Below are 23,769 nucleotides of genomic sequence, written 5' to 3'. Positions count from 1 at the left end.
ACATCAAATTCTATTTTTTTATTTTGAATTCTGTAGATAGATAAACAATGTTTTCCTTAATCTGTTAATATTCTTTATATTTCCTTCATTTCCCAATATCCCTTTAAGACTCAATTCTTGGCCTGTCTTGCTTTTCAGTTCTTCCGGATCCACTGTCATAAGGACTTCCTGTCGATTTTTGCTGCGTGCTGATTGGCCGCTGGTGTTCTGTGGAGTTGGCGCCATTGCGGATCTCCGTGCTGTCTTCTTTGCGCTCTCCCCAAAAATACTTCTTTTTGCCCGAATAGTTTACCCACCAACAAAGAAATGGCTGACAAAGACGGTAAGAGTAACCTTCCTTCGGGACACAACGTCTGTGTTTAAGTGTTCACGGTCTACAGCCGTTTAAAACCCGAGACATGTCGGACCGGTGGCTGTTGGCGCGTCAGCCAACATCTCCTTTCATTGTTACGGAGCAGCATGCTAGCAGTTAGCCGCTAACTCGCTACTGACAAGGGGAGTTTTAATGCGATGATACTTACCACACACCCGAGTATTTAGAGTTACATTTAAGGCGTTTTTGTTATAGTTTGCAGAAAGAATCGTATCGCAGTCATATTATAACATAAGAAATTGGCAAAATGACTGCAATAGTGGTGGTAAATTAACAAGTGAATGGTTAAAATATTTCAGCAGCCACATGGTTATTTCCAGCTCTCTTCTAGTTATGCTAAGCAGCTTTGTAGGTTGTATTTTAACAGTATGTTTGAATATTTTATTTTATTTTTTTTGCAGCTGCATTTGATGATGCCGTGGAAGAAAGGGTGATTAATGAGGAGTACAAGATCTGGAAGAAGAACACCCCTTTTCTCTATGATCTGGTCATGACGCATGCCCTGGAGTGGCCCAGCCTGACCGCCCAGTGGCTGCCAGATGTCACCAGGTGAGTATGGGGGCTTCACCTTCACTGATATAGGTCCAGAAAACAGATGGAAGACATGATGCCTAAACAGTTCCTTCATGGGACCTTCCCAATTCCAGTTTTTTGCTCTGATAATTTCCAATGTTTTGACGTTGATGTGTCATAGACTTGGCATTGAAACAATCCTGTATAAAATATTCTAACACATCAGTGCTGAAAGAATCTGAAAATATTAGATGCATTTTAAGAGGTAGTAGTCTTGGCAAGAAATTACACTTACCCCTATTTATACATTAAACCATCTCTTCCCAGTCCTTGTATGAGTTATTTATTTTTTTTTACTCTCCACAGACCAGAGGGAAAGGACTACAGTGTGCATAGACTGGTTTTGGGGACACACACTTCTGATGAGCAGAATCACCTTGTAATCGCCAGTGTTCAGCTTCCAAATGACGATGCCCAGTTTGATGCCTCACACTATGACAGCGAGAAAGGAGGTGAGGTGTAGTCTGGTGAAATGCATCAAAACATTGATTTACTCCACCCATCTGAATGTAGTTTTAAGTATTTTTGTTGTTGTTTGTTTCAGAGTTTGGAGGCTTTGGCTCTGTTAGTGGAAAAATAGAGATTGAAATAAAGATCAATCATGAAGGAGAAGTGAATAGAGCTCGTTATATGCCCCAGAACCCCTGTATTATTGCCACAAAAACCCCAACCAGCGATGTGCTGGTCTTTGATTACACAAAACACCCCTCCAAACCTGGTAAGGCCACTCTTGACACAGTTTGCTTAACCGCATAATGGCTCTGAACATTTGCAGACTCTCTGAACATTACTTTATCTTATCAAATAAAAGATCCCTCTGGAGAATGCACCCCAGATCTACGTCTCAGGGGCCACCAGAAGGAGGGCTATGGCCTCTCCTGGAACCCAAACCTCAGCGGATGCCTCCTTAGTGCTTCTGATGATCACGTAAGAGCCCTGTTTGAATCTTTTGCAAGCTTATTAATCTGTTTTTAATACAAATTGATTGTAATTATAATGCAGTAGTTTTTGTGATTTAAGCTTATTATTTATAACTTTTTTCCCCTTTAGACTATATGCCTCTGGGATATCAGCACTGTGCCAAAGGAGGGGAAGATCGTGGATGCCAAAACAATCTTTACAGGCCACACTGCTGTTGTGGAGGATGTCTCCTGGCACCTGCTCCATGAATCTCTCTTTGGATCAGTGGCAGATGACCAGAAACTCATGATGTGTGTAACTTTTAGAGAACAAAAAAACAGTAATTGTGACCTGCTGCTTAACAGCCATTCTTTTTTTTTTTAAAGCTGGGACACACGGTCGAACAACACCTCCAAACCGAGCCATGCGGTGGACGCCCACACTGCTGAAGTCAACTGCTTGTCTTTCAACCCTTACAGCGAGTTCATTCTGGCCACCGGCTCTGCTGACAAGGTGGGACACGATTCTGGAAAACTCATTAATTCTCTTGTAGTTTTGTCTCACATTAATCAATTTTTCTTTTCCACTCGTCAGACTGTGGCTCTTTGGGACCTGAGGAACCTGAAACTGAAACTCCACTCTTTTGAATCTCATAAGGACGAGATCTTCCAGGCAAGACCTAAATTTAAGATTTAGATTATTTTATTTTGCATTTTAAAAAATAGCGCAACAGATAAACCCAGCAAAGTAAAAACATATCATAACCAGAAACACATGCAGGGTTTCTACCTATCATTAGTATTTGGAGGTTCACTAGAATATTAGTCGGTACTGACTAATTCAATTACAATTTCATTACATTTTGCTAAGTGAGGCAACAAGAATGAACTAAAATTTGGTGGTAAATGATCAGTAAAAACAATATCCAGCATAAACGTTGAAGTTTAAAGTAGCAAGCTTTAATTAAGAGGGCACGATTAAAAAAAAATGGTATATTTGCTAATGTCTACTAAATCTTCAGCAAACTGTAATAAACGGATAATAATCCATCTAATCTAATTAACTTTCATCTATTATCTATAATAACCCGTGAAAGTATAAATATTTGTTTTCGTATAAGAAACTACTGTTGTAGTAAATGTGTCCCCTCTGATTTCCTCTCACAGGTTCAGTGGTCTCCCCATAACGAAACGATCCTCGCCTCCAGCGGCACCGACAGGCGACTCAACGTCTGGGACCTGAGTAAGATCGGAGAGGAGCAGTCGCCAGAGGATGCTGAGGATGGTCCTCCCGAGCTGCTGGTGAGTGCTTATCTTAAACTCTGCTCCTCTTTTCAGCTGTTCAGTCTACGGTTTCCTCATTCTTCCTGCTCTGCTTCTTAGTTCATCCATGGCGGACACACAGCTAAGATCTCTGACTTTTCCTGGAACCCCAACGAGCCGTGGGTCATATGTTCAGTGTCGGAGGACAACATCATGCAAGTGTGGCAGATGGTAAGAGCTCACTGTTGAACCTGTTGCATCCTGTGAGTTATACAAGGTTCCTAGACAATCTGGAGAAAGTTGGAATTAGGTTGATGTTTTCCACGTATGGAATATCCAAAAAAAAAATATTAACTTAATTTTAAACGTATGATTTTTCTGACACTAAGGGACTGGCTATTTTGAATTTATTGTCATTGATTACTTAAGATCAATTCTTATAACCAAAAAACATCTTTCATTTTTTGTTCCATTGTCCTAATGGCCACCTTTAACTACTTTGTTGAATGTTTATTATAATACTAGTAACAACAGTCATGTCATTCAAGTCATGGCTAAAGGTGAAAAAAATGGTTTTAATACCAAAAATCCAATTTAAGATGGGAAATTTAATCTAAATATTGAGACTTGAATCGATTCTTGAGATTTTAATTGATCCTCGGCCCTGGGCTTGACTACAGTAAATGTTGTTTATGTATTTATGCTCGTTTCAATCCCAACTAGCACATATCGGCATGATATAGATATCTCTTGTTTTTTTTTTCCTGCTAATTATGTGAGGTTTGTTTGCTAATAGCAGAGATGCTTTTGTTTATTCTATGAGAGGACTGCACTGTTCCAACTGAGGAATGAAGCTTATTTAATTTATAAAAAGTAAAATTCTAAATCTGTGATTCCTTCCCACACAGGCTGAGAACATCTACAATGATGAGGACCCAGAGGGAGCTGCAGACTCGGAGGTCCAGGCATGAGTCCAGCTGATACCGGGCTTCTTTTGACCTGCTTGTTAGAAACGGATCACTTTCTCACATCTGCTTTCATTAGCAGTGAGACCTTGTGAAATGCATCTAGGAGAAAAGTGTTTAAAAAAAAGTTTTGCACCATCAGGTGTTTTGACATATTTCAAGTGACACCCACTTCGTTCTGATTTTAAAATAGGTTTGTTTTGTTTTCTCAAAATCATCCGTGGTTTGTGATGAAACCATCGTATGTCTGCTGTTATCAGTTTCCTTTCTTCTTGTTAGCTGAGCAGAAAAATGATCACAATGATCCACTTTTAATACAATTGTACATACTGTTGGTTTTCCATTTTTGTTTGCTTGATATTTGTAGGTGAATTTTCCAGCTTGTGTGTTGTCACTTGTTCGTGTTTTTGTTTCTTCAGCATTTTGTTCCCCTGTGCTGCATCTGAACTTTTGTGTATCTAAGTATATTCATAATAAAAATATTTACAGAAAAGTTGTCTCCTGCTTTTCAGAGTGAGCTGCCATCTTTTTAGAAGTTAATATACACGTGTATGAATATAATATGGATCCATGATAATAACATGGTAAACCATTGCTATGAATTGTAGGAGATGGGTGAAACAGTTAATTATAAATACTTTATTTTTCCCATTTCTGAAGTTTTGTATACTAGAATTGGTTGGGTTTTTGTTGTGCATAGAAACCCCATTTGCTGCCTTCAATAAAGTCCTGGCATGAGGCTGGATATTTTCTGCAAAACCTGTGGAGCCCATTAAGATTGAGATTTTCAATGTTCAGGTCAAGGGCAAGTGAAAAGCATGTTAGTCCAGTTAACCTGCAAAACTGGTTTTGACCAAGTTTTGACAATTTTTCCCAAAATGTAACCAGAGTAATGGATATGATTCTGAATGTAAAACAGAACCACTAAATTCTCCAAACTTTTAAACTGGAAACCACTGGAACACCAGTGTCACTGTCCACAGTAATGCTATTTTCACATCACCGTGGACTCAGGAGGTGCCATTTAAAAAAATCCTGCCAGCCAGGCGGAAATTTGAATGGCTGAAGAAAAGCTTGCATTTTTTGCACAGATGTATGAATTTATGGGGATATTTAACGTGATATTTACAAATAAAGTCAAGAGTTTAGCATGGTGGTGACAGAATCATACTGATTCTTTTTTCACTGTTTGAGAAACAAGTAAAGTGATTGAAATAATGGAGCTAAGCCGGAAGGTAGATTTATTATTTTTGTGTGTGTTCGATGATCCTGGAAAGGTTTAACTGATTTAGGAAACATCTAAAAAAGACCCAAATAGCTGGATAACAGAGGCCATGCTGTAAACATTGCACTGCAGATGCTGTAGTGGGATGTACTGTTTGCTCTGCTCTCACCCTCTGGAGACAGATAATTGTTCTTCCTCTTCAGAGATGTTACGTGGTTCATCTGTGCCTCTGCAAAATAAAATGTTTTTCATTTATTTATCTTCTAGGTCATCAGAGGAAGCCAAAAAACCTAGAAAAAAATGTACCTTAAAAACATGAGCTCTGTTTTCAGGCCCTCTATGAGCTTCTCCAAATTATTTCTATAGTTCTTTTGGACCTCAAACTCCACTTTTAATTCTTTCAGTGTGTCTTGTAGTTTTTCCACAGTCTCCTGCACAAACCATACCATCAGTCTGGGACTTACTGCATCCAATCATCCTCCCTGTACATACAAGTCCTACCTTGTGATGTGCCGTTCTCTCCTCCCTCTCTGTCGTCATAAGAGTAATCTTTTTCTCCAGACAGGATTTCTGCATCTCTAGCCTCTTTACGTCTTCTCTTAAAGGGGCCAGCCTATCTCTTAGGTCCAAAGCCTGGTCTTTGGATTTTCTCAATGCTTCCTCGGCGGCCTGCCTTCTCCTCAGCAGGGCCACCATCCGGGGTTCGTACCAGCCCTCCAGTGCCATCATGCTTCCACTGAGCCTCCGCTGCAGCCTGATGGAGGCCTGTCGACACTGGCTGACATCACTCATGGCCCTCAACCTGCACGGCTTTGAGGCCTGATTTCTGAGATAGTTCAGCTGATTCTGGTGGTTATCCTGCAGCTGGCGAAACTCATGGGTCAGAACATGGAGACTGGCCTTGAGGTCCTCCTATCAGTAAATAGAGAATATTTATTAAGTATTTAGAAGATTTAGAAGATATTTATTAAGTATTTAGTGGAAAGTGTATTAGCAGTGTTTTAGAAGTATTCATACCCCTTGTTTCCCATAAACAACTATGAGATTTAATACTTTGTAAACCTATAGAGGCTGAAAGTCTTCAGGGGGTATGTCTGTAGCAGCCACAGTGAGGGAAGCATTTGCTATCTTGCAAGCTCTCCACTTAGAAATCATGGAGGGGTCTGAAATTGTCATCGTGTCCACTGTGAAAGACATTGTGTTGGAAAAAAAAAACAGAAATCACAATGTATGATTTAAAACTATCTATTTGTATGATACAGCTGCAAATAAGTATTTGGACAACAGAGAAAATCAAAGTTAATATTTGGTACAATAGCCTTTGTTTGCAATTGCAGAGGTCAAACATTTCCTGTAGTCTTTTACCAGGTTTGCACACCCTGAAGGAGGGATTTTGGCTCACTCCTTCACATAGATCTACTCTAGATCAGTCAGTTTTCTGAGCTATCGCTGAGAAACATGGAGTTTGATCTCCCTCCAAATACTCTCTATTGGGTTTAGGTCTGGAGACTGTCTAGGCCACACCAGAACCTTGATATGCTTCTTATAGAGACACTCCTTGGTTATCCTGGCTGTGTGCTTCGGGTCATTGTCATGTTGGAAGACCCAGCCTCCACCCATCATAAATGCTCTAACTGAAGAAAGGAGGTTGTTCCACAAAATCTTGCAATACATGGCCACCGTCATCCTCTCCTTCATATAGTGCAGTCGCCCTGTCCTATGTGCAGAAAAACATCCCCAAAGCATGATGCTACCACCCCCATGCTTCACAGTAAGGATGGTGTTCTTGGGATGGTGCTCATCATGCTTCTTCATCCAAACACAGTTAGTAGAATTATGATCAACAAGTTTTATTTTGGTCTAATCTGACCAAATGACTTTTTCCAATGACTCCTCTGGATCATCCAAATGGTCAATGGCAAACCTAAGATGGGTCTTGACATGTGCTGGTTTAAGCAGAGGAACATTCTGTTGCATGCATGATTTCAAAGCATGACATCTTAATGTACTACAAACAGTAACCCTCACACAGGCGCATCCAATTTAGGATAATAAATGGAGTGGAGGTGGACATTTTGAAGACAGACTAACAGGTCTTTGAGGGTCAGAATTCTAGCTGATAGACGGGCGTTCAGATACTTATTTGCAGCTGTATCAAACTAATTAATAGTTTAAAAAAATCAAATATTGGGATTTCTGGATTTTTTTTTTAGATTATGTCTCTCACAGTAGACATGCACTTACGATGTCAATTTCAGAGACCCCTTCATTATTTTGAAGTGGGAGAACTTGCAAAATAGCAGGGTGTTCAAATACTTATTTTTCTCACTGTATATCACTTCTATACAACATCTTCTTAAAAATATTTTCTTTAAGAAATTCCTCAAGCTCCGTCCGGCTACTTCTAAAAACAACTGGTTGCCCTGGATTTGATATAAGGGTAGTAGAGTTAATCACACTTTTTAGATTCTTTTGTGGACAACAGATTTATGATGACCAGAACTATAATTGTTGTCGCCTGCAAACAAAAAAAAAAAAATCTGGTGTACTTTTAATGTTTTAATTATGTTTTTTGCATTTCCTGCTGTTTGCTCCTGACAGAACAATTAACAAAATAAAACAATCTACAGTAACATGATAATAACATTCAGTAAAATGTATTTGTATGTAAAGAGTGATATCCTGATTGAAAAGCAAAACATTCATAATTTATAATTATTCAAGATTTATATCATTTTTTAAATTATTAACTTTACAAGAACCCTTGTTATTCCGTTCGCTTATCTGTTTTTTTGGTAATATTTATTATTTGGTCTAGTTTTAGTTATTCTTTCTCTTATCTTTATGTTTTCCATGGATTGAGTTATTTCTAGTCCCCTCTTTTATCATCTAGGGTTTCCCTTGGTAATTCCTTATTTTGTAGTGATTAGTTTCTTAATTCTGTTTCTATTCAAACCTGCTCCCAATTAACTGATTACTCCACTCTTTGTCCTATATACTCCTCCTTTGCAGTTCCTCAGGGCTGGATTCTCTTCCTCATTTTGGTTCCTAAGTTCCCTGCATGTTCAGCCTGGATTCATCCTTCTATTGCCACCAACGTGATTAAACCTATAAGTAAAAAAAGTCTCTGCATTTGGATTTTCTACATTTCACCTAACCTGACACAAGGAGCTTGCATTGCATATATATATATATATATATATATATATATATATATATATATATATATATATATATATAGTATTTCATCTTTACTTGTGAAGTTTAAGAATTCTATAACATTTGTTAGCTTTATCTACCAAAGACAGACATAACTATGCACACAAAGATGAGGTTAAAGAGTTGAGAAGCAGAAAAAAACATTTCAGGGGCAGAGAGAAGTGTGTACATGCCTGTGTAATAGCACACTGAGCCACTTCGTACTCCTGCGCAGCCAGCATCACCTGACTCTGGATGCAGTCTCTGGCTGTGCTGAATAGTTTCCTCTTCACCTGCTGCGCTTCCTTATGAACAGCAGCATAATCCAGCTGAGCCTGACTGAGGAGCCTCTTTGCCTCCCTTTGCTTTCCTCTAAGGTGCTCCACAACCTGCAGCCTAGGGTCCTGCAGACTCAGAAGCTCCTGGATCAGCTCGTCCCTCTCCCTCTCCAGACCTGACACTTGTTGGATCCAGTACTCAAAAAGTTCCCCCAGAGCTTTCATCCCCATCTGGTTAATCTTCACTGTATTCAGCCATGTTGGGTCATACGGACTGAAAACAGTCTCTGTTTCAGAGTCGGTCTGTGCATGCTGTGTTGAAACTTCATCACTGTGTAATTCCTCAGTAGATTTATTGTTGTTACCATCCTCCACTTGTTGTTTTCTGTTCATAACAAACTGAAACAAAAAAAAAAAAACTTTAAACTCATTAATCAGCGGATAAGCAACCTTAAATGACAGATTGGTTTTAATAATCTAATCACTTCTTAAAAAGCCAATTTAGGCTAATTAACGATTCCTACTGCAGCTGCTGCTGGCTTTCAAAGAGATGATTAACAACTCAAATCAAATATGGCCTACTCACTGTTTTGGAGATGACAGCCCCAGTGTTTCAGTCTTAAAGCACAGCTTGGTTTGCACCTCAAAGTAGTTCTTTGCTGTTTGTATGTCCTCAGGAAAACACTGTTTAACTTTGTGTTTATTAATAACGCAGGAGGCATGAAGGGGAAACTCTATCTTAGACTATCTCATGGGATCACAAACTGCGTCCGTGTTGGGAGCAGACTAGCCTACATGCCCAGGATGCACCACCTAATGCAGGGCATAAGAGTCTATATTTAAACTCATCAACAGCTCATGTTTGCGTGCTTTAGTTTTCCAGTGATTATTCTGGTGGAAAGCAACTTATTCCCTCAACTTTTAAGCATAAATCATGCAGGAAAACATTGCAACATTAGTAAGGAAGTGCAACCAGCGTCACTGTACAAGTAGAGTTTGCATGATTAATGAACACATTTGTTTCTGCAGTTTTGCATACTGTCTATCAAGCTTCACAGACAAATGGAAATTAGTGTTAACTGGACACAGAGAAGAATTACATCCATACATGAGAAGCATAAATGAGATACTGTAGACTCAAAAGTCCCTGTGAGTTAAATAGTGCCTTACAAAATTATTAACACCATTGAACTTCTAACCCGGCCTTTTGTCACATTTTGGATTTCTCTGGAAGTATTCTCACTCCAGCCTAAGACTAACCATGTAGGGGGACTACTGAAATATTAAAGAAATTGTTCCAAGAAACATGCCGGTAGTAGTATTATGGTGAGGGGATGCTTGGTTCTTGAAATGTAAAAAAACATGTATCACTTTGCCTCCACTTTACAGATACATCACTTTGAGTTATTATATAAATAGCAGCAGAGTTAGTGCTTTAAATGTGACAAAATGTAAAAAATTTCTACGTAAATTATGAATATTCGTCACTAAAATGCAAAACAAGCTATATATATATAGATATACGCTTGTAAGATGATAAATTGTTAAATTGTTTTTATATAATCAAGTTCTATATTTAAGCAATTCAATCCTGAATAGAGTTTGCTTATCTGAATCATAGTAGAGCTCAACATCCATCCATTTTCTGACACGCTTAATCCCAAGTGAGGTCAAACAACAGGAGAAACAACCATTCACGGACACACTAACACCTAAGGAGAATTTAGAGAAGCCAATTAACTCAACAGTCATGTTTTTGGACTGTGGAAGGAAGCTGGAGTACCTGGAGAAAACCCACACATGCACAGGGAGAACATACAAACCCCATGCAGAAAGAAAGAAAGAAAGAAAGAAAGAAAGAAAGAAAGAAAGAAAGAAAGAAAGAAAGAAAGAAAGAAAGAAAGAAAGAAAGAAAGAAAGAAAGAAAGAAAGAAAGAAAGAAAGAAAGAAAGAAAGAAAGAAAGAAAGAAAGAAAGAATCAAACCCGCAACCTTCTTGCTGCAAGAGCTGAACATGTCTGGTAAAATACCAGCAATTTGATATTTTTTTTCTTTTCAATTCATTAAAAAACATTTTATAGATAAAAAAATTCTAACTTCGATTCATCATATGTACAGAAGAGGATTAGGGCCACTGAAAAAAAAGTTAACTGATTTTTTAATGTTATTTCAGTATAATATGGGAAAAAATTCAGAATTCTGTCTTTATTCTCAAAATTCTGGCTTTTTTCCTCCATATTAAACAAAATAAAATAAAAAAATCAGTTACATTTTTTTTTTATTATTTCAGTGGCCCTAAGTTGGAAAATTGATATTCATAATATAATATTTAAATTATTCAATAAAAATAACACCCTAATAATAAAAGAAAAATTCAAAATGTTTTTGTTTTTTTGGGCTTAATCTAGTCGCTGTTTTACATCTTCGCCGCTAGATGTCCTCATTGCGCGCACTGCGGGTTGCTGTCCTACCTGAGCCCTGCCTCCTCCAGGTGGGATTTCCAGCTCTTTAGTATTTTCTTCATTCCCCTCCTCTCTGCTCGTCCTGGCTTCATCACAGCGTCCACAGACAGACAGACAGACAGAGCCCCTGACAGCGGGGCAGCTTTTCCTGCCCCTTCTCTGACAGAGTGGAGCAGATTAAATCCGGGAGTTTCATGAAGCGCACTGAAGCTTTTCACGGAAATGATACACCTGGAGTTTTTATACGGACAGTAGGCTAATTAACAAAAAAAAGTTTGGAGTTGGAGAGACATGACGCATCAGGTAGACGCTTCAAATGGAGAGTGAGTGAAACAAACCGGATCTTCTAAAAGTTTTTTTCAAAGGTAAGATTTGCTTTAGTTTTTCTACGCTGTGACGCAAAAGGTTGCGCGTAAAAGTCTGTATATATGTACAAACTTTTACGCGCAACCTTTTGAAATTATATATATGCAATAGAAGTTTATATATCTGATACAGCAGCTCTTATTTTTTTAAAGAGAAGCTCTCCAGTTAAGGTCAGTGGTCTTCTTTGTGTTCTGAATCATCCATTAGGTAATTTAAGATCTCTGACAATAAAGTCTATTGTTTCCTTCCTAGTACCCAGCTGGAAATACTTTCCTGACAACATGATTCTCTCACACTTTTGATTGCTTCCAAGTTTCCCATGCATATGCCTGCTTGATCCTCCTTAGTGACACTCTCAGGGAATGGACTCTACCTATAGTCTAGTTGTTTCATCTCCTAAAACTTTGCACTAAAGGAAAGCCTCAGATTATAACTTTTCTCGCATCTCTAAAGTTAATTAAACTTTTTTTATACTGAGTAGGAGCCAAGATGAAGCCATTTTTTGTTAAGAAAGGGTGTGTCATGTGCTGGTTCTCCTGCTGGCAGAGAAAAGATTCAGCTGAGGATCCAGGCGGGTGTTAAGATCTTGATGAGGTAATGGAGGGAAAAATAGAGGTGTCCCCAAACAAGATATGCTGCAATATCTTTGATACAGGTCATTTCCTAGCTATGCATCAGAACATACAGCATAGAAATCAAGTAAATTGCACAAACCAAAGTAATCCACTCGTGAAGAAATCCAAATGCGTGGATCTCTATATATATGTCTTAAAAAATAACAGTAATGTTTTGACGAGAGAAATAAAATAAGCTTAGAAATCATAGAAAGGCAATAAACCACATGAAATCTGTATTTATTTTAGATTTTATCCCGCCTTCTCACTAGGATTCAGACATTTAAAAAAAATAAAGAATCTTCCATTGAGTTCTGTTAGGGCTATAATCCAAAAGTGCAAATAATTTAACCATAAACCAGAAATGACGGCTTGATTACTTGTTGAAGATTAAAACTAATATTTCTTTAAGACTCTCTTTTAGAAAGCCTCAGCAGTAGCAGATGCATTACTTATCAACAAAACATAGGTTATGCCCTCCAACGCAATATGCACTGCAGAAAACTTCCCTGTTTAAAAAGAAAAACCCAAACATGTTGAAACTTGTTCTGTGGTGGATGGATAAGATTTGGAAAAGCCTTTAAAAATACTGTCATTATAGTCTGATCAAATTAGATTGAAGCTTCTCTCTTTGGATCCTATTGCTTACATCATCTTTGAATGAGTCATGGCTTTGTGCGTCCCCCAAATTACCCCGTGCCAACAGTCAAGTTTGGAGGTGAGAGCATTATGGTGTGGGTCTTCTTTTCAACATGTAATACCAGTAGATTTAGCTTTTATATGGAATAGATGGGTAGTGGTCTAAAACTTCTGCCCTTTAAGGCTGGAGTCCTGAAACTTTTAGATGTCACTGCTTCACCTATATGAGCTCAAGAGCTTGACTGCTGTTAGTGAAGAAGTTTAACTGTTTAATCCAGGCGTGTAGAGGGAGGGAAACTCTAAAAGCACTAAATCTAAAAGTACTGAAATCAAAGATATAAAAAGCCAACAAGACATTAACATATTCTTAGCGAAAGAAGACATGGTTGCGAGAATGTGCATGAATGAAGTGCTGTTTAAATTTTTCTATACAGAGCTGAAGAACCAGATTCATCCTGTTTTGTTAACGGTTGGTGTAAAAGTATAGACCAAAATGTCCCTGCATGCAAGCAATCTACTAGTGTCTCCATAGTGGAGACACCTTGAATTTAATAATTACCAATACATTTAGTAATTCATATAAATTGCCATTTATGTCAGATTATTGTAATTTATCTTTAAAAAAGGTTCACTATGGAAAAAATTGAAGGATTGTAGTGATTATTTTCCCCGATGTTTGTCCTCAACTTGATATGTTTTTTTGCAAATTCAACATCAATATTTATTTGGTTGAAAATGTTGTAGGCTACTGGATTTGATACCATTTATGAATAAGAGAAATAAATCAGTGAAAACGTGTGTGACTCTAAATCCCACTTGATTGGTGTATTTGTTAAAAGGGAAATTTTACAAGATGCATTGTTTTTCTAAGGAACGGTGCAGTCAGGTTTAGGAAGGAGGAGGAAAGGTCAGACAAGACAACAAGAGGAACAATCAGTAACAGTCACATGACTGACTGAGTGATCTGTGTGTGTCAGTGTGGAAATGGGTGGCTCATGAGTGGGAAATGGTGGATGTTAATCAGAGCGATGATTAAATCATCAGTAAGTTCTTGTCAGCAGTTAAGAAAAATCGATTGAGTTCATGTGGAAAGGAGGAGAGCAATGGTACTCTGTGCACATGTTGTAAATTTGCTTGTTTTCACACTTTTCTTTGTCTTAGATTCTTAATTTTCTTCACTATAATCCCTTTCTTTGCTTCTCAGACTGAGTGGTATTTAAATTTAACCCTGAGGCCTAACAGAAACGGAGCGATTCCAGGTTGTATTTTTAAACCTCTTTGCGGTCCAGCTGTGTTTGCCCTCTTTGTGACCTGGTCAGTGTTGTTCCACAACAGTTTCTTTTAATCCAAGATTGGCCAGGCAGTTTAGGGGTCTATAGGGCTGCAGTCCTAGGTCGGTGACCTGGCAACCCCTGCAAGCAAAAGCAAACAAGACACTTTAAAGATAGAAATCCTGCTGGGCTTCATCTCTAAACGTTGCAAAACAAGGTTTAAAGCTAAATGTAGTTGGGCTCAGACTGTAGCTTTGTGCAAACCACTGCATCAGAACTGTAAAGGTATGTTTTTTTTTTTACCCATAGTTGGTTACCCATGCCTGGATGGTTCTGTTGGACCTGAATAGATCTAAATCTGAACTTTAAAGACTATTATCTTGGTTTTAAGTGATTTTCATTAAATTACCACAATTTCTTGGCAACTCCGCCATCTGTTCCACTGTGCTCTCTCTCACCTAGGAGGTTCAATTTGATCATAGGGAAATATTTCTAACATCTCAAAAGCCAGTCTTTGCATAGAAATTAAAGGATGGTATTACTGCTATTGTGGCGTCTGTTTTGTTTATAATACATTTAGCAAACTTTGAGCTGGGTTGGTGTGAAGGAGTCAAACACAGCCTCTAACAGAGCAAATAGCTGGAGAAATCCCCCTAAATCACCATTTTATGTTCTATTAAACAGGGAACTGCTTATGTTACATCATACACAAAAAATTCTTGTTATATAATTTTTTTTTATACATCAAAAGATAAAGTATTATATGACCTTACAGCTTTAGTGCAACAACTATTATTCATGTAAGAAATTAGTTGTATTTCTGTAAATTGTATTTATTGTTTGTTTGGAATTATAGATAGAAAATAATCACCCACTGAACTCAATTACATTTCATATAATTCATAATCATAGATATGAATGCCTTATATTTCAGAATATTAGAACAACTTTTTCCAATCTGGCTTTTCTAGATCAGAACTTCTCATCCCTGAGCTCAGGACTTGGTGTCCTACATCCTAATGGTGTTTCCCTTCTGCCACTACTTCAATTTCATTGATGGTTAAAACGTTTCTGGAGTGCTTTATGGGAGGCGGTAAAACTATCATTGTTCTGAGGCAGAGATAAATCTGACCTGAGAAGCAGGTTAAGAATGGATGCTCTAGAGTTACACTGGGAATCAAAAAACCTGATACCTGCTTGTTAGCACGTCGAGCTTTAAGCTTGGATGGAGTTTACTGTAAGTCATCGCTCAACAGATATCCATTGCAACTATAGATTAAACCAGTACCTTCATTGGCACAAAAAGCCATTTCTAATCCCCCTTTAGGACTGGGACGCTCCTTCAGGAAGTTGTTTCATAATCAGTTTCATCTTTTTCAAAAATTAGTATTCATGTCTGAGTAAATATATCTGCATGCATAAGGTAAACAATTCAGTTTTGGAACTTTGAACAGTTTCTAGAGTTAAAATGTAATGATAAATGTAAGTCTACTTGAATAAGTTTTAAATATGTTTAAAGTTCTGATCTTGTTTTTGCAAATAGGCTGTATAGGTGTTTTTTTTTTCCAGAAGGTTTAATTTTTTTAGGAGCATAAAATATACAATTTGTAATCTAGTTCTGTTCCGTGTTTTTTAATATTGTGCTTATAACACAAAATAATATATCAAAATTTTGCACAAAATGGTACACCTTGGGTGTGTTACTATCGAACTATGCTTGAGGAATACCTCATAATTCATTTGAAATCAATTTGTCAATTTTTTTTCTTTACAGCATAGCAGAATAGATCAAACTAGACATAAAGGTGTTTGTTTTTGCTCTTTTGACTTTAACTCGACCAATGCTGAACAGTTTCTTTTTTTTAACATTTGGCTTGTGAGGAAATATGAAAACAAAACAAACAAAAAGGATAAATCCAAAAAATAATATGGTTATTAATGAAATAATTTTTAATAAAAAATGTATTTTTTTTCTACTTATTAACAAACTAGAAGTGATACTAAGAGTACAGGAGTTCTTCAAATTAGATTTGATATGAAGTTTTATTCCCTTGATCTTTTCACTTAAATCTTTTACAAATCATTATTTTTTTTTCTTGTTTTGTAATGTTTATAACCAAAAATGTTGCCAGAAAGTCAAAATTGTTTGTCTTACAGCTAATGAAAAGTGTGGTATCTAGTGCTGAAAAAATGAATTGGATTATTCGTGATTAATTGATTATTGATATAATCATAAACTAATTTAGTAATTGATTAATCATTAACTTTAGTAAAGAGACTATAAAACGTGCGTTTAGCTGACAGAGCAACCTAGTTAGAGCCGTAATTATACCAAAGTTGTTTAAAAAAGAAACCCTTTTTGTCCTGTCATTATACTCTATCCAGAACTAGTATCCTCCTTTCAGCCAGCTGAACGGCAGTGATCAGCTGGGCACCAAACCCTGCAGCTTTTTTCCGGCATCTCGGTAGGAGAAATGTTAAACCTATCAATAGTTACGCTGATGATGTAGGTGGTTTTAAAACCTTGGTTCATTTTTATACCACTAACTTAATCACCAGATTAGATGATAATCTGTCAATCCTTGTAATCTGGTAGTTTTTTAAACAAAGTTACAGAACAAGGTCTTTTAAGGGTTCTGAGTTTCTCTTATTGAAAACACGCATCTGTATATCATATTATCTCTAAATGCCTCCCATGTGCCGGCTATTATCCATTTTCTTCCCTGTGGCCCAGTGTGGTAGAGGGGCTGTAGGAGGGAAGTGTGGCAAGGAGAGGATGAAGAGCCGATGTAGGGTGGAGGACTGGTGCTTGTGTCTGTAATGGGGAGGGAGAAAGCAGATTTGGAGAGAATAGTTCTTCAGACGGTAATTATCAATCTCTCAGGAATGCAGCTGCCGCTCTTACCAGGCAAGCTGCTGCATGGCTTTGACAGCTCCACCAGCTCGCATTACCCCCCCTGTTTAAAGATCCTTCTCCTTCAACATGCACACACTGAAGGCGTAGAACCTGAAAAAAAAACAACCTCCTAGACTATTTTTGGGCTATGTTTGAGTGGTTATGGCCCCGCAGGGCTTGCTGTTTGTTTTTTGTTGTTCTTGTTACCTACATGGTTGTTTTCTGAAGTTGTATCGTCTCTCCAACAAACAAAGAAACCACATTATGTCAGAATGAGATTATCTTTCCGCCTTTTAACACTGCCTGTTTATGCTGATGTGCTGGCAGGCAAACAAACGACTGGAAACTTTTTGGCCACCCTGATGTTTTGCCTTAAAAAAAAAAAAAAAAAGACATGGCACAAACCCACAAGTTTCTTCTTTACACTTTTGAACATTTCCAGTTTTTCCGTCTTACACTAACCCAGGTCGTTCATCATGCCCGTCCTGTACACTGAGCTCCCACAGATAAGTTCAGACAAGGTTACTTAAGTTTGTTCTGGAGCTGCAATGCTCTCCTTTGTTTGATAAAGCCCAGAAAAGACAGCCAACGCCCTCACTGATGCCTGCAGGTGCTTCACTGTAACACCAGTTTTGCTCAACACTTGCTATTTAGCAACAGCCATAAAAGTTGAAAACTGTTATTTTCCACTCTGGGGTGCTGATTAATAAAGTTTTTATTAGTTCCCAAAGCTAAAGTTTATCCGAAACGGCCTTCTGGCTTCTTATGAGGATAATATTGGCCATCCGACCTGTCATACGGGGACAGAGCCATGTGAAACCAGCAGCTCAGGTGTGGATGTGAATGGCCCCATGGATAAACCAAGCCAGTCCTAACTCAAACAAAGGTGGCTGTTTGCAGCGCCGCCACGCCCTCTTGCCGTATCCCTGTGAGGCAGAACAGTCTGCGAGTCAGGCAGCTTGCTTCCTTGTGTGACTCACTGTGGTGAGTCTTATATTTCCTCTAGCCCCCTCTGTTGTCCCCCAGGATGCTTGCTTATTTGGCTAAAGTAAGTAGAGTAAAATCGAAATGCAGTTTTTAAATGATTTTTCTAATTAAGAATAAAAAAACATCCAAACCATCAAGGTGCTACTATACAAAAGTTTTCACCCACATTTTAAATCATGTTTTTTCTGTTAGACCAATTTTTTTATTTTTATTTTTATTTTATTTTTTTTCTAGAAACCAGTTTTATTTTTCGTTGTGGTACCAACTAAAACATAAACAGCAGTTTGGCCCAAAGGCTTTCAACAGTAAAACAGGGTGGTGGTAGTATGATGGTCTGGAGCTGTTCTTTGGATTGTGTTAAAAGCTGAAACCATTGGATCTGCTGTCTGTCAGAATATTCAATGAACAATGTCCCACATCGGTTCATAAGCGAAGGATCTGTCTTTGGTTAAACAGCAGGACAGGGATCCAAAGCACACAAGCAAGTCCACCTTTGACTGACTTAAAACCCTCCCCTAAGTACACTTGGAACAGCCTAGTCAAAGTTTGGGCTTAAGTCTGACTAATAGCCAGAATATTAGCTTTTGTCTCAACTCAAAGGCCTGATGGGAAGTGTTACAGCCAAGAGTTGAAAAACCTGGAGCACATTTCTACACCATAGGAAGGCTGTCTGGATAGTTTATCTTAATGAATACAATCTTTTATAATCAGTGTTTTGCATTTACTTTGCTCATGTTGGATATTTTAACTTGTCTAATTGTGACCAAAAGGCAAAAAAAGTAGCATTAAAAACAGAAATAACCCCTTTAAAAGCACTATAGATTAAACAGACATGTGTATTTTAATTGCATTTTTCTGTTTATGTGAATGATTATAGCTTTGAGCTAATGACAACCTCAGATGGCGTGACGCCTGCTGAATTGACAGTCGTTTAGTAGATGTCATACCAAAAAAAAAAAAGGTTATCATTTGAGTCTAGCTGTTCACAGTGCTGCATCGATGCATATTTTTCTAGGAAAGTTGAGTGGAAGGAAACCTTATGAAAAAGAAGCTCAGACAGCAGGAATGTAACCCAGATTTGGGACGGTTGTAAAACAAAGCTAATGCCGCTCTGTGTTCAAGACCTCTGGGGTATTGTCAGGAAGAAATGAGACAAACCATAGCCAACATGATGAGACATGACTACTAAACACAGAAATGCAAATTGCATATATTAGGATTTTCCCGAGAAACAGAATCTGTTGTTTTTGTTTTCTGAAAAATATTCAACTCTACGCGTAATAAAAAATAAAAAAAAAGTATTTGGAAGATTTTCACTCTCTTAATTAAAATACTGCAAAAAAAAAAAAAAAAAAAAGAATAAGCTATTGTAAATGATTCTGAGCTCCCAGTTTAGTATATCGGTTATTTTAAACATTAACCGGATTAATCTCAGGCTTTCCTCTCATTCATCCCAAAAACTTTTTCAGTGATGGATGGACTTTCTGTAATAATCCGGAATTAATGTGTCAATGTAAACAACAGAGGTTTGCTTCAGGCGAAGCAGGTGTCACCCACTGTTCATCTTTTCAACTTTACTTGACGTCTCTGCCAAACGGGAGACGATATGCAGATTGGCTCTGGAATTTAAGATCTAAAGCTGCAACGCTGTCAGCTGTGCTCAATCAATATATGGATATTTGTTGAGTTGGAGTCTCATTCCAGGGCAAAAACCATTTTGCTTTTGCTGCTCTGTGTGCAGACTGCCGTCTGAGTTCATGTTGCAGGTATTGACACAGCGAGTTGAGGTTTGTGTGGTTAGACAGGGATCTTCTGTCCAACATGAGGCTAAATAAACAACAGATTAGGAAACATGTATGTCTCTGGAGAACTGGGGCTGGACTAGGAGAAGAACAATAATTCTGCTGATACAGAAATAATGAGTCAGGCAGCATGTGTTGTCTTTACAAATTTCTAAACTGAGAATGTTGAGTTATGCTCTTTTAGGGATCATCAGGTAGGACTATGATAAGCATCTAGATAGCAATTTTGCAAAAAAAAAAAAAAAAAAAAAAAAATGTATTTGTGTTTTATTTTCCAATAAGAAAACAATTGAATTGAAAGTTTGAAACTAGAGAATAAAGTGTTAAAAAAGAAATTTTAAAATTGTGCCTCACCCTTGTATAGATTTGTTTAAAAATCTTCCAAATTACAGGTATTTTGGGTACCCACATCACTGGTGGCATGACTCATTTTCTTGAAAACCAGACTATACAGGTACTGGTCCTCTGGGTGGTCTCTGCCGCAACCCTGAGTTCTTCACATTGATCTCATCCCTCTGTTGGTAACATGAGGAGTTGTTGGACTTTCAGCCGCCTGCGGGCTGCAGGGGAACAAACCAGCCCGTCATCCCCTGAGAAAGCCATCTGATTATTGGCCAGTGTGGCAAATACTGATGCATGGATGTTAGTCATGCTTAAATTACTGTAATTTAGAACAGGAGAAAAGTGCAACGAGGAGAGTCTGTTGTTAGGGTAACTTCTTGGTTTGCATCTGCTGTTCACATTTTAAATAATTTCAGATGTGCTGCAGGGGTGGGGAAAAGTATACCGCTAAGGATTTAAAAAAATAAAATCCTTAAATTTATAAAGGCTTTGATGTATCAACGGGATCTACCTAATTTGCATACAAACTTCTCCTTTTAGTGTTTTAAGTAGTAAACAACACATTCTGTTCACTTCTACATTGAAAATGACTATCCCACAAAAATACATATATACATTTTTGCCTTCACAGAAAATACTAGTGTCACAATTGTTGGTGCCTTTGTTGTGGAAAGGTTGTATGATTCCCTGTTTGTGAACAAGATGGCAATGGATCTATACAATGGTGTGCGGTTGAAGCAAACAGGGAGAGGGGATCTTTTTCTTTTTTTCCTCTTTGCACTATCAGATGTCTCTAAAAGTGCAGGTCTGGCTCCATTTGAGGTTGTTGGAAAGATTTTGTTTATGCAGGGCCATTCAAAATAGATGCAGATTAAATCTTATAGTTAAAAATGTGAGGACTGACTATTTATCCAAAGAGAGTTTTGAAAGGATGGCTAAATATTAGGAATATATGAAGAATGTCTGGACAGATATAAAAAGAAAACCATTAATGGCAGAATCTATGTCAGTTATATTCTGTTTTTTTTTTTTTTTTTTTTTTTTTTACTTTTATATACTGAAAAAGAAGCAAGATGTTTCATTTCGTATCTCTATGTCTCAGTTTTAAAGATATCAGAATTTTTTGGTTCTATAAAATACTGTTTATGGTTAAAAAATTGAAAATAATAAACAATTTAGAATTTAATATTTTTTGCTTTTATCATTTAAAGAAATGGGGGCCGTGAGTTGATCTAACTTGAAATTTTTTTCCATAAAGAATTTGAACCCAGGTATTTTAGATCATCCACAGTCCACTTTCTTGTTCTCTTCAGGTATTCCTGCAGATTTATTTATTATGTTTAAGTCTGAGGAATATAAGAAAATATGATATCCTGCACTGGGAATTAATTCACTTTTTTTAATTGCTATTCCGCTGTAATTATTTTCATTTGTGAGATCATGAGGCCATGCTCTCTAACAAGCTTCTCAGGTCTTTGGATGGCATTGTTACTGAAATGAATAAAGTTACCTTGCCTTTGGAACAGAAACAGCCTCACACATCAGAGAAAAATACAAAATTAAACTAGAAAAGCATTCAGACAGCGCAGACCTCCACCAAGTAACTAATTTCCCGTGACATACTGTGACTGACTTCCACCTTAAGTTAACACCTGTATTCACAGAATCTTCTTAAAAAAAATCCTGGATCCAGATGGTGATCCGGATCATCACCAACATTTAACGGATGGTTCCTTAGACTGAGGCACACCTTTGGGGAAAAAAAATTATTAAAATCCATTCTTAGCATTTGCAGTTAACATTTAGCTTTGGTAGGTCCCTAGGTGGAGGTAATTAAATAACATAAAGCAAAAACTCTTAGTTTTCTTTAGGCTATTAAAACTATAACTGTTTTTTTCTTTCTGGCATGCTTCCAAAACAAAATGCTTGTATTAAGAGTTTCAGTTCTTATCCCCCCTATATTCCTTAGCTGACTTATATAGGCTAAAACACTCAAACAATCTGTTCTCAAGTTTTTTCCATTTTGAGAGGGGCTAAAATTAATCATTTAGATTTTTTCACATTTTTGGGAGAAATTATGCAGAGATTGATTTATTTTTTTGGTGGGTTGAAGGAGCTGACATATTGAATACATGTATATGTACTAACAAGCTTTAATCCATGGAACAACAGTTCTCTCTATCTGGAAGTGATTCTGAGAGGAGGATTTTTGTGGTTTGTATTTCATGTCCCATCATGTGGTGACAAAGCGATTCCCCAGACTGGAGTATGTGTGCTACTAGATTTCCCACACATCAATTAAGGTGCTTCTCCTGCAATCTACCATCTATTGTTTACAAGTTTCATATTTTGGTTTCTACACTTAACCTATTATTTGAATGAAATGTGTCAAAACATATGCATGGCTTGGAAAAGCCAAGCCTAGGATTCCCAAGAGAAATACCTGGAAATCCATCTGAGGTTACATTGAAAGGTGAGGGCAGGGTTGGGTTGAGGATGGAAGCAAAAGGAGCTGGATGAGATCACTGGAATTGTGTTGGGAAAAAAACAAAAACCCTGGAACATAGTTTATTGAAACAAGAAGCAGAAATGCACTACAACATGAATGCAAGCTGTTCAGTAGGAACCATTAGCTTCAAATTAGACAATGTTTACTTTTTTTCCTCTCTCTCTTTTTAAAGCTCATCCCGGTGTGCTGTTTGACTGTGTGTAAGAGTGCAAGAAGCTTACGGGTGCGGCTTTGTGAATTATGACTCCGTGTTATGGAATGAAGGGAGCGGTGCCAGTTCTTTCTTTGCAGGACGGTGGGGTTTGGCTCAGAGGAAGGAGAGGGGTCTGTGCTGCTGGCTGTAATGGGACAGCCCGCAGAGACATGCTTGATCTAAGGCACAAGACGCATGTCTCAAATAATTATTTTTTTAAATTTTCTATCAAGACTTCTACTTTAAACTGTCAAATTCCCCTAATTGAGTAAAGTTAAAAAGTGATAATTCTTTTAGGAGATTATCGTAAAAAACAGGGTTAGAAAATAATCAAAGCTTCTCTAATGTTTCCTAATTTATCTCTTTTTTTTTTCTCCCATTTCTCCTATTTTTAAGGACGTAGCTCCACCGTGAAGCAGCATGTCAAACCGTGATTCCCTGGGGGTTGGGGAACTCCTTCCCCAAGACGTGATCCATGTCTTTACCCAGGACAAGCACAGCAAAAAAGGTCGAAAAAAGCGCACACGCTCCCTCGGTCGAGCATTCAACTGGTTCAAGAGAAAGAAGAGGAAGACCGGCAGTAATGGGCAGAACCACGGTTTGGGCCCTGCGCTGGACCTGGCCCTGGATGGACACCGTGCAGGACATCATGGTGGACACAAGGGTGGACAGAAGTCAGGGAGGCAGACTCATCACCATGGTAACAGTCATGGTAAGGCTTCACAGGATACAGTTCTTTTAGGTTTTCTTATTCTCCATTTCTCCAAAATCTGCATGTGGAGATTTTGTGACCCACAAAGGTCACAAAAAAACTAAAAGTTATAATAATTAAAACTTCTATGGAAATTAAAAAATTAAAGTCAAACATTACTTTTCAGTAATGAGTCAAAAAGATGATTTTTGGGAAATCAACTT

The 23,769-nt window shown here is 37.7% G+C and overlaps 3 protein-coding genes across 5 annotated transcripts in view; 2 read left to right on the top strand and 1 right to left on the bottom strand.

Moving 5' to 3' along the window:
• Positions 1–163: 163 nt before the first annotated feature.
• Positions 164–4,566, top strand: rbbp4 (retinoblastoma binding protein 4). 2 transcript variants are annotated; one of them, XR_005281603.1, is made up of 12 exons: positions 164–322; positions 775–922; positions 1,253–1,398; positions 1,491–1,664; positions 1,758–1,873; positions 1,997–2,157; positions 2,233–2,359; positions 2,441–2,518; positions 3,013–3,147; positions 3,229–3,339; positions 4,017–4,162; positions 4,204–4,566. XR_005281603.1 is itself a non-coding variant. In XM_038294472.1 (11 exons), exons 1-11 carry the CDS (start codon positions 307–309, stop codon positions 4,077–4,079), a joined length of 1,275 nt encoding a protein of 424 aa, XP_038150400.1. In that variant the 5' UTR covers positions 164–306; the 3' UTR covers positions 4,080–4,566. The 2 variants fall into 2 exon arrangements, 1 of the variants encoding a protein (XP_038150400.1); XM_038294472.1 differs by having other exon boundaries at positions 4,017–4,566.
• On the bottom strand, positions 2,527–11,531 carry LOC119789549 (syncoilin-like). Of its 2 annotated transcripts, none has more exons than XM_038294474.1 (6): positions 11,245–11,531; positions 8,691–9,173; positions 5,800–6,210; positions 5,605–5,729; positions 5,468–5,527; positions 2,527–3,398 (listed from the first exon to the last, which is right to left on the bottom strand). In XM_038294474.1, exons 2-6 carry the CDS (start codon positions 9,165–9,167, stop codon positions 3,377–3,379), a joined length of 1,095 nt encoding a protein of 364 aa, XP_038150402.1. In that variant the 5' UTR covers positions 9,168–9,173; positions 11,245–11,531; the 3' UTR covers positions 2,527–3,376. The 2 variants fall into 2 exon arrangements, with proteins under 2 accessions (XP_038150402.1, XP_038150401.1); XM_038294473.1 differs by lacking the exon at positions 11,245–11,531 and adding an exon at positions 9,361–9,571.
• Positions 11,293–23,769, top strand: part of LOC119789546 (uncharacterized protein KIAA1522 homolog) — a 40,345-nt gene continuing 27,868 nt past the window's right edge. Inside the window, exons 1-2 of the mRNA XM_038294470.1 lie at positions 11,293–11,600; positions 23,251–23,566. Of these exons, the coding sequence (XP_038150398.1) occupies positions 23,275–23,566 (292 nt within the window). The 5' untranslated portion in view covers positions 11,293–11,600; positions 23,251–23,274. The remainder of the gene's footprint in view (positions 11,601–23,250; positions 23,567–23,769) is intronic.

The sequence above is a fragment of the Cyprinodon tularosa genome, unplaced genomic scaffold (genome assembly GCF_016077235.1).
Source record: "Cyprinodon tularosa strain WSP-4 unplaced genomic scaffold, ASM1607723v1 ctg340, whole genome shotgun sequence".
NCBI lineage: Eukaryota > Metazoa > Chordata > Actinopteri > Cyprinodontiformes > Cyprinodontidae > Cyprinodon > Cyprinodon tularosa.
This window is presented reverse-complemented; position numbering and strand designations above follow the sequence as displayed.

What these genes read in the sequence shown, in the direction of transcription:
- rbbp4 (XM_038294472.1), top strand. An exon ending in ATGGTCCTCCCGAGCTGCTG is followed by an intron (nt 3,148 to 3,228) that starts GTGAGTGCTTAT and finishes TCTGCTTCTTAG; the next exon opens with TTCATCCATGGCGGACACAC. An exon ending in TCATGCAAGTGTGGCAGATG is followed by an intron (nt 3,340 to 4,016) that starts GTAAGAGCTCAC and finishes CTTCCCACACAG; the next exon opens with GCTGAGAACATCTACAATGA.
- LOC119789549 (XM_038294474.1), bottom strand. Translation starts at nt 9,167, where the DNA reads ATGAACAGAAAACAACAAGTGGAGGATGGTAACAACAATAAATCTACT. An exon ending in CTCAGTGTGCTATTACACAG is followed by an intron (nt 6,211 to 8,690) that starts GCATGTACACAC and finishes ATTTACTGATAG; the next exon opens with GAGGACCTCAAGGCCAGTCT. An exon ending in ACAGAGCTCATGTTTTTAAG is followed by an intron (nt 5,528 to 5,604) that starts GTACATTTTTTT and finishes TTTATTTTGCAG; the next exon opens with AGGCACAGATGAACCACGTA.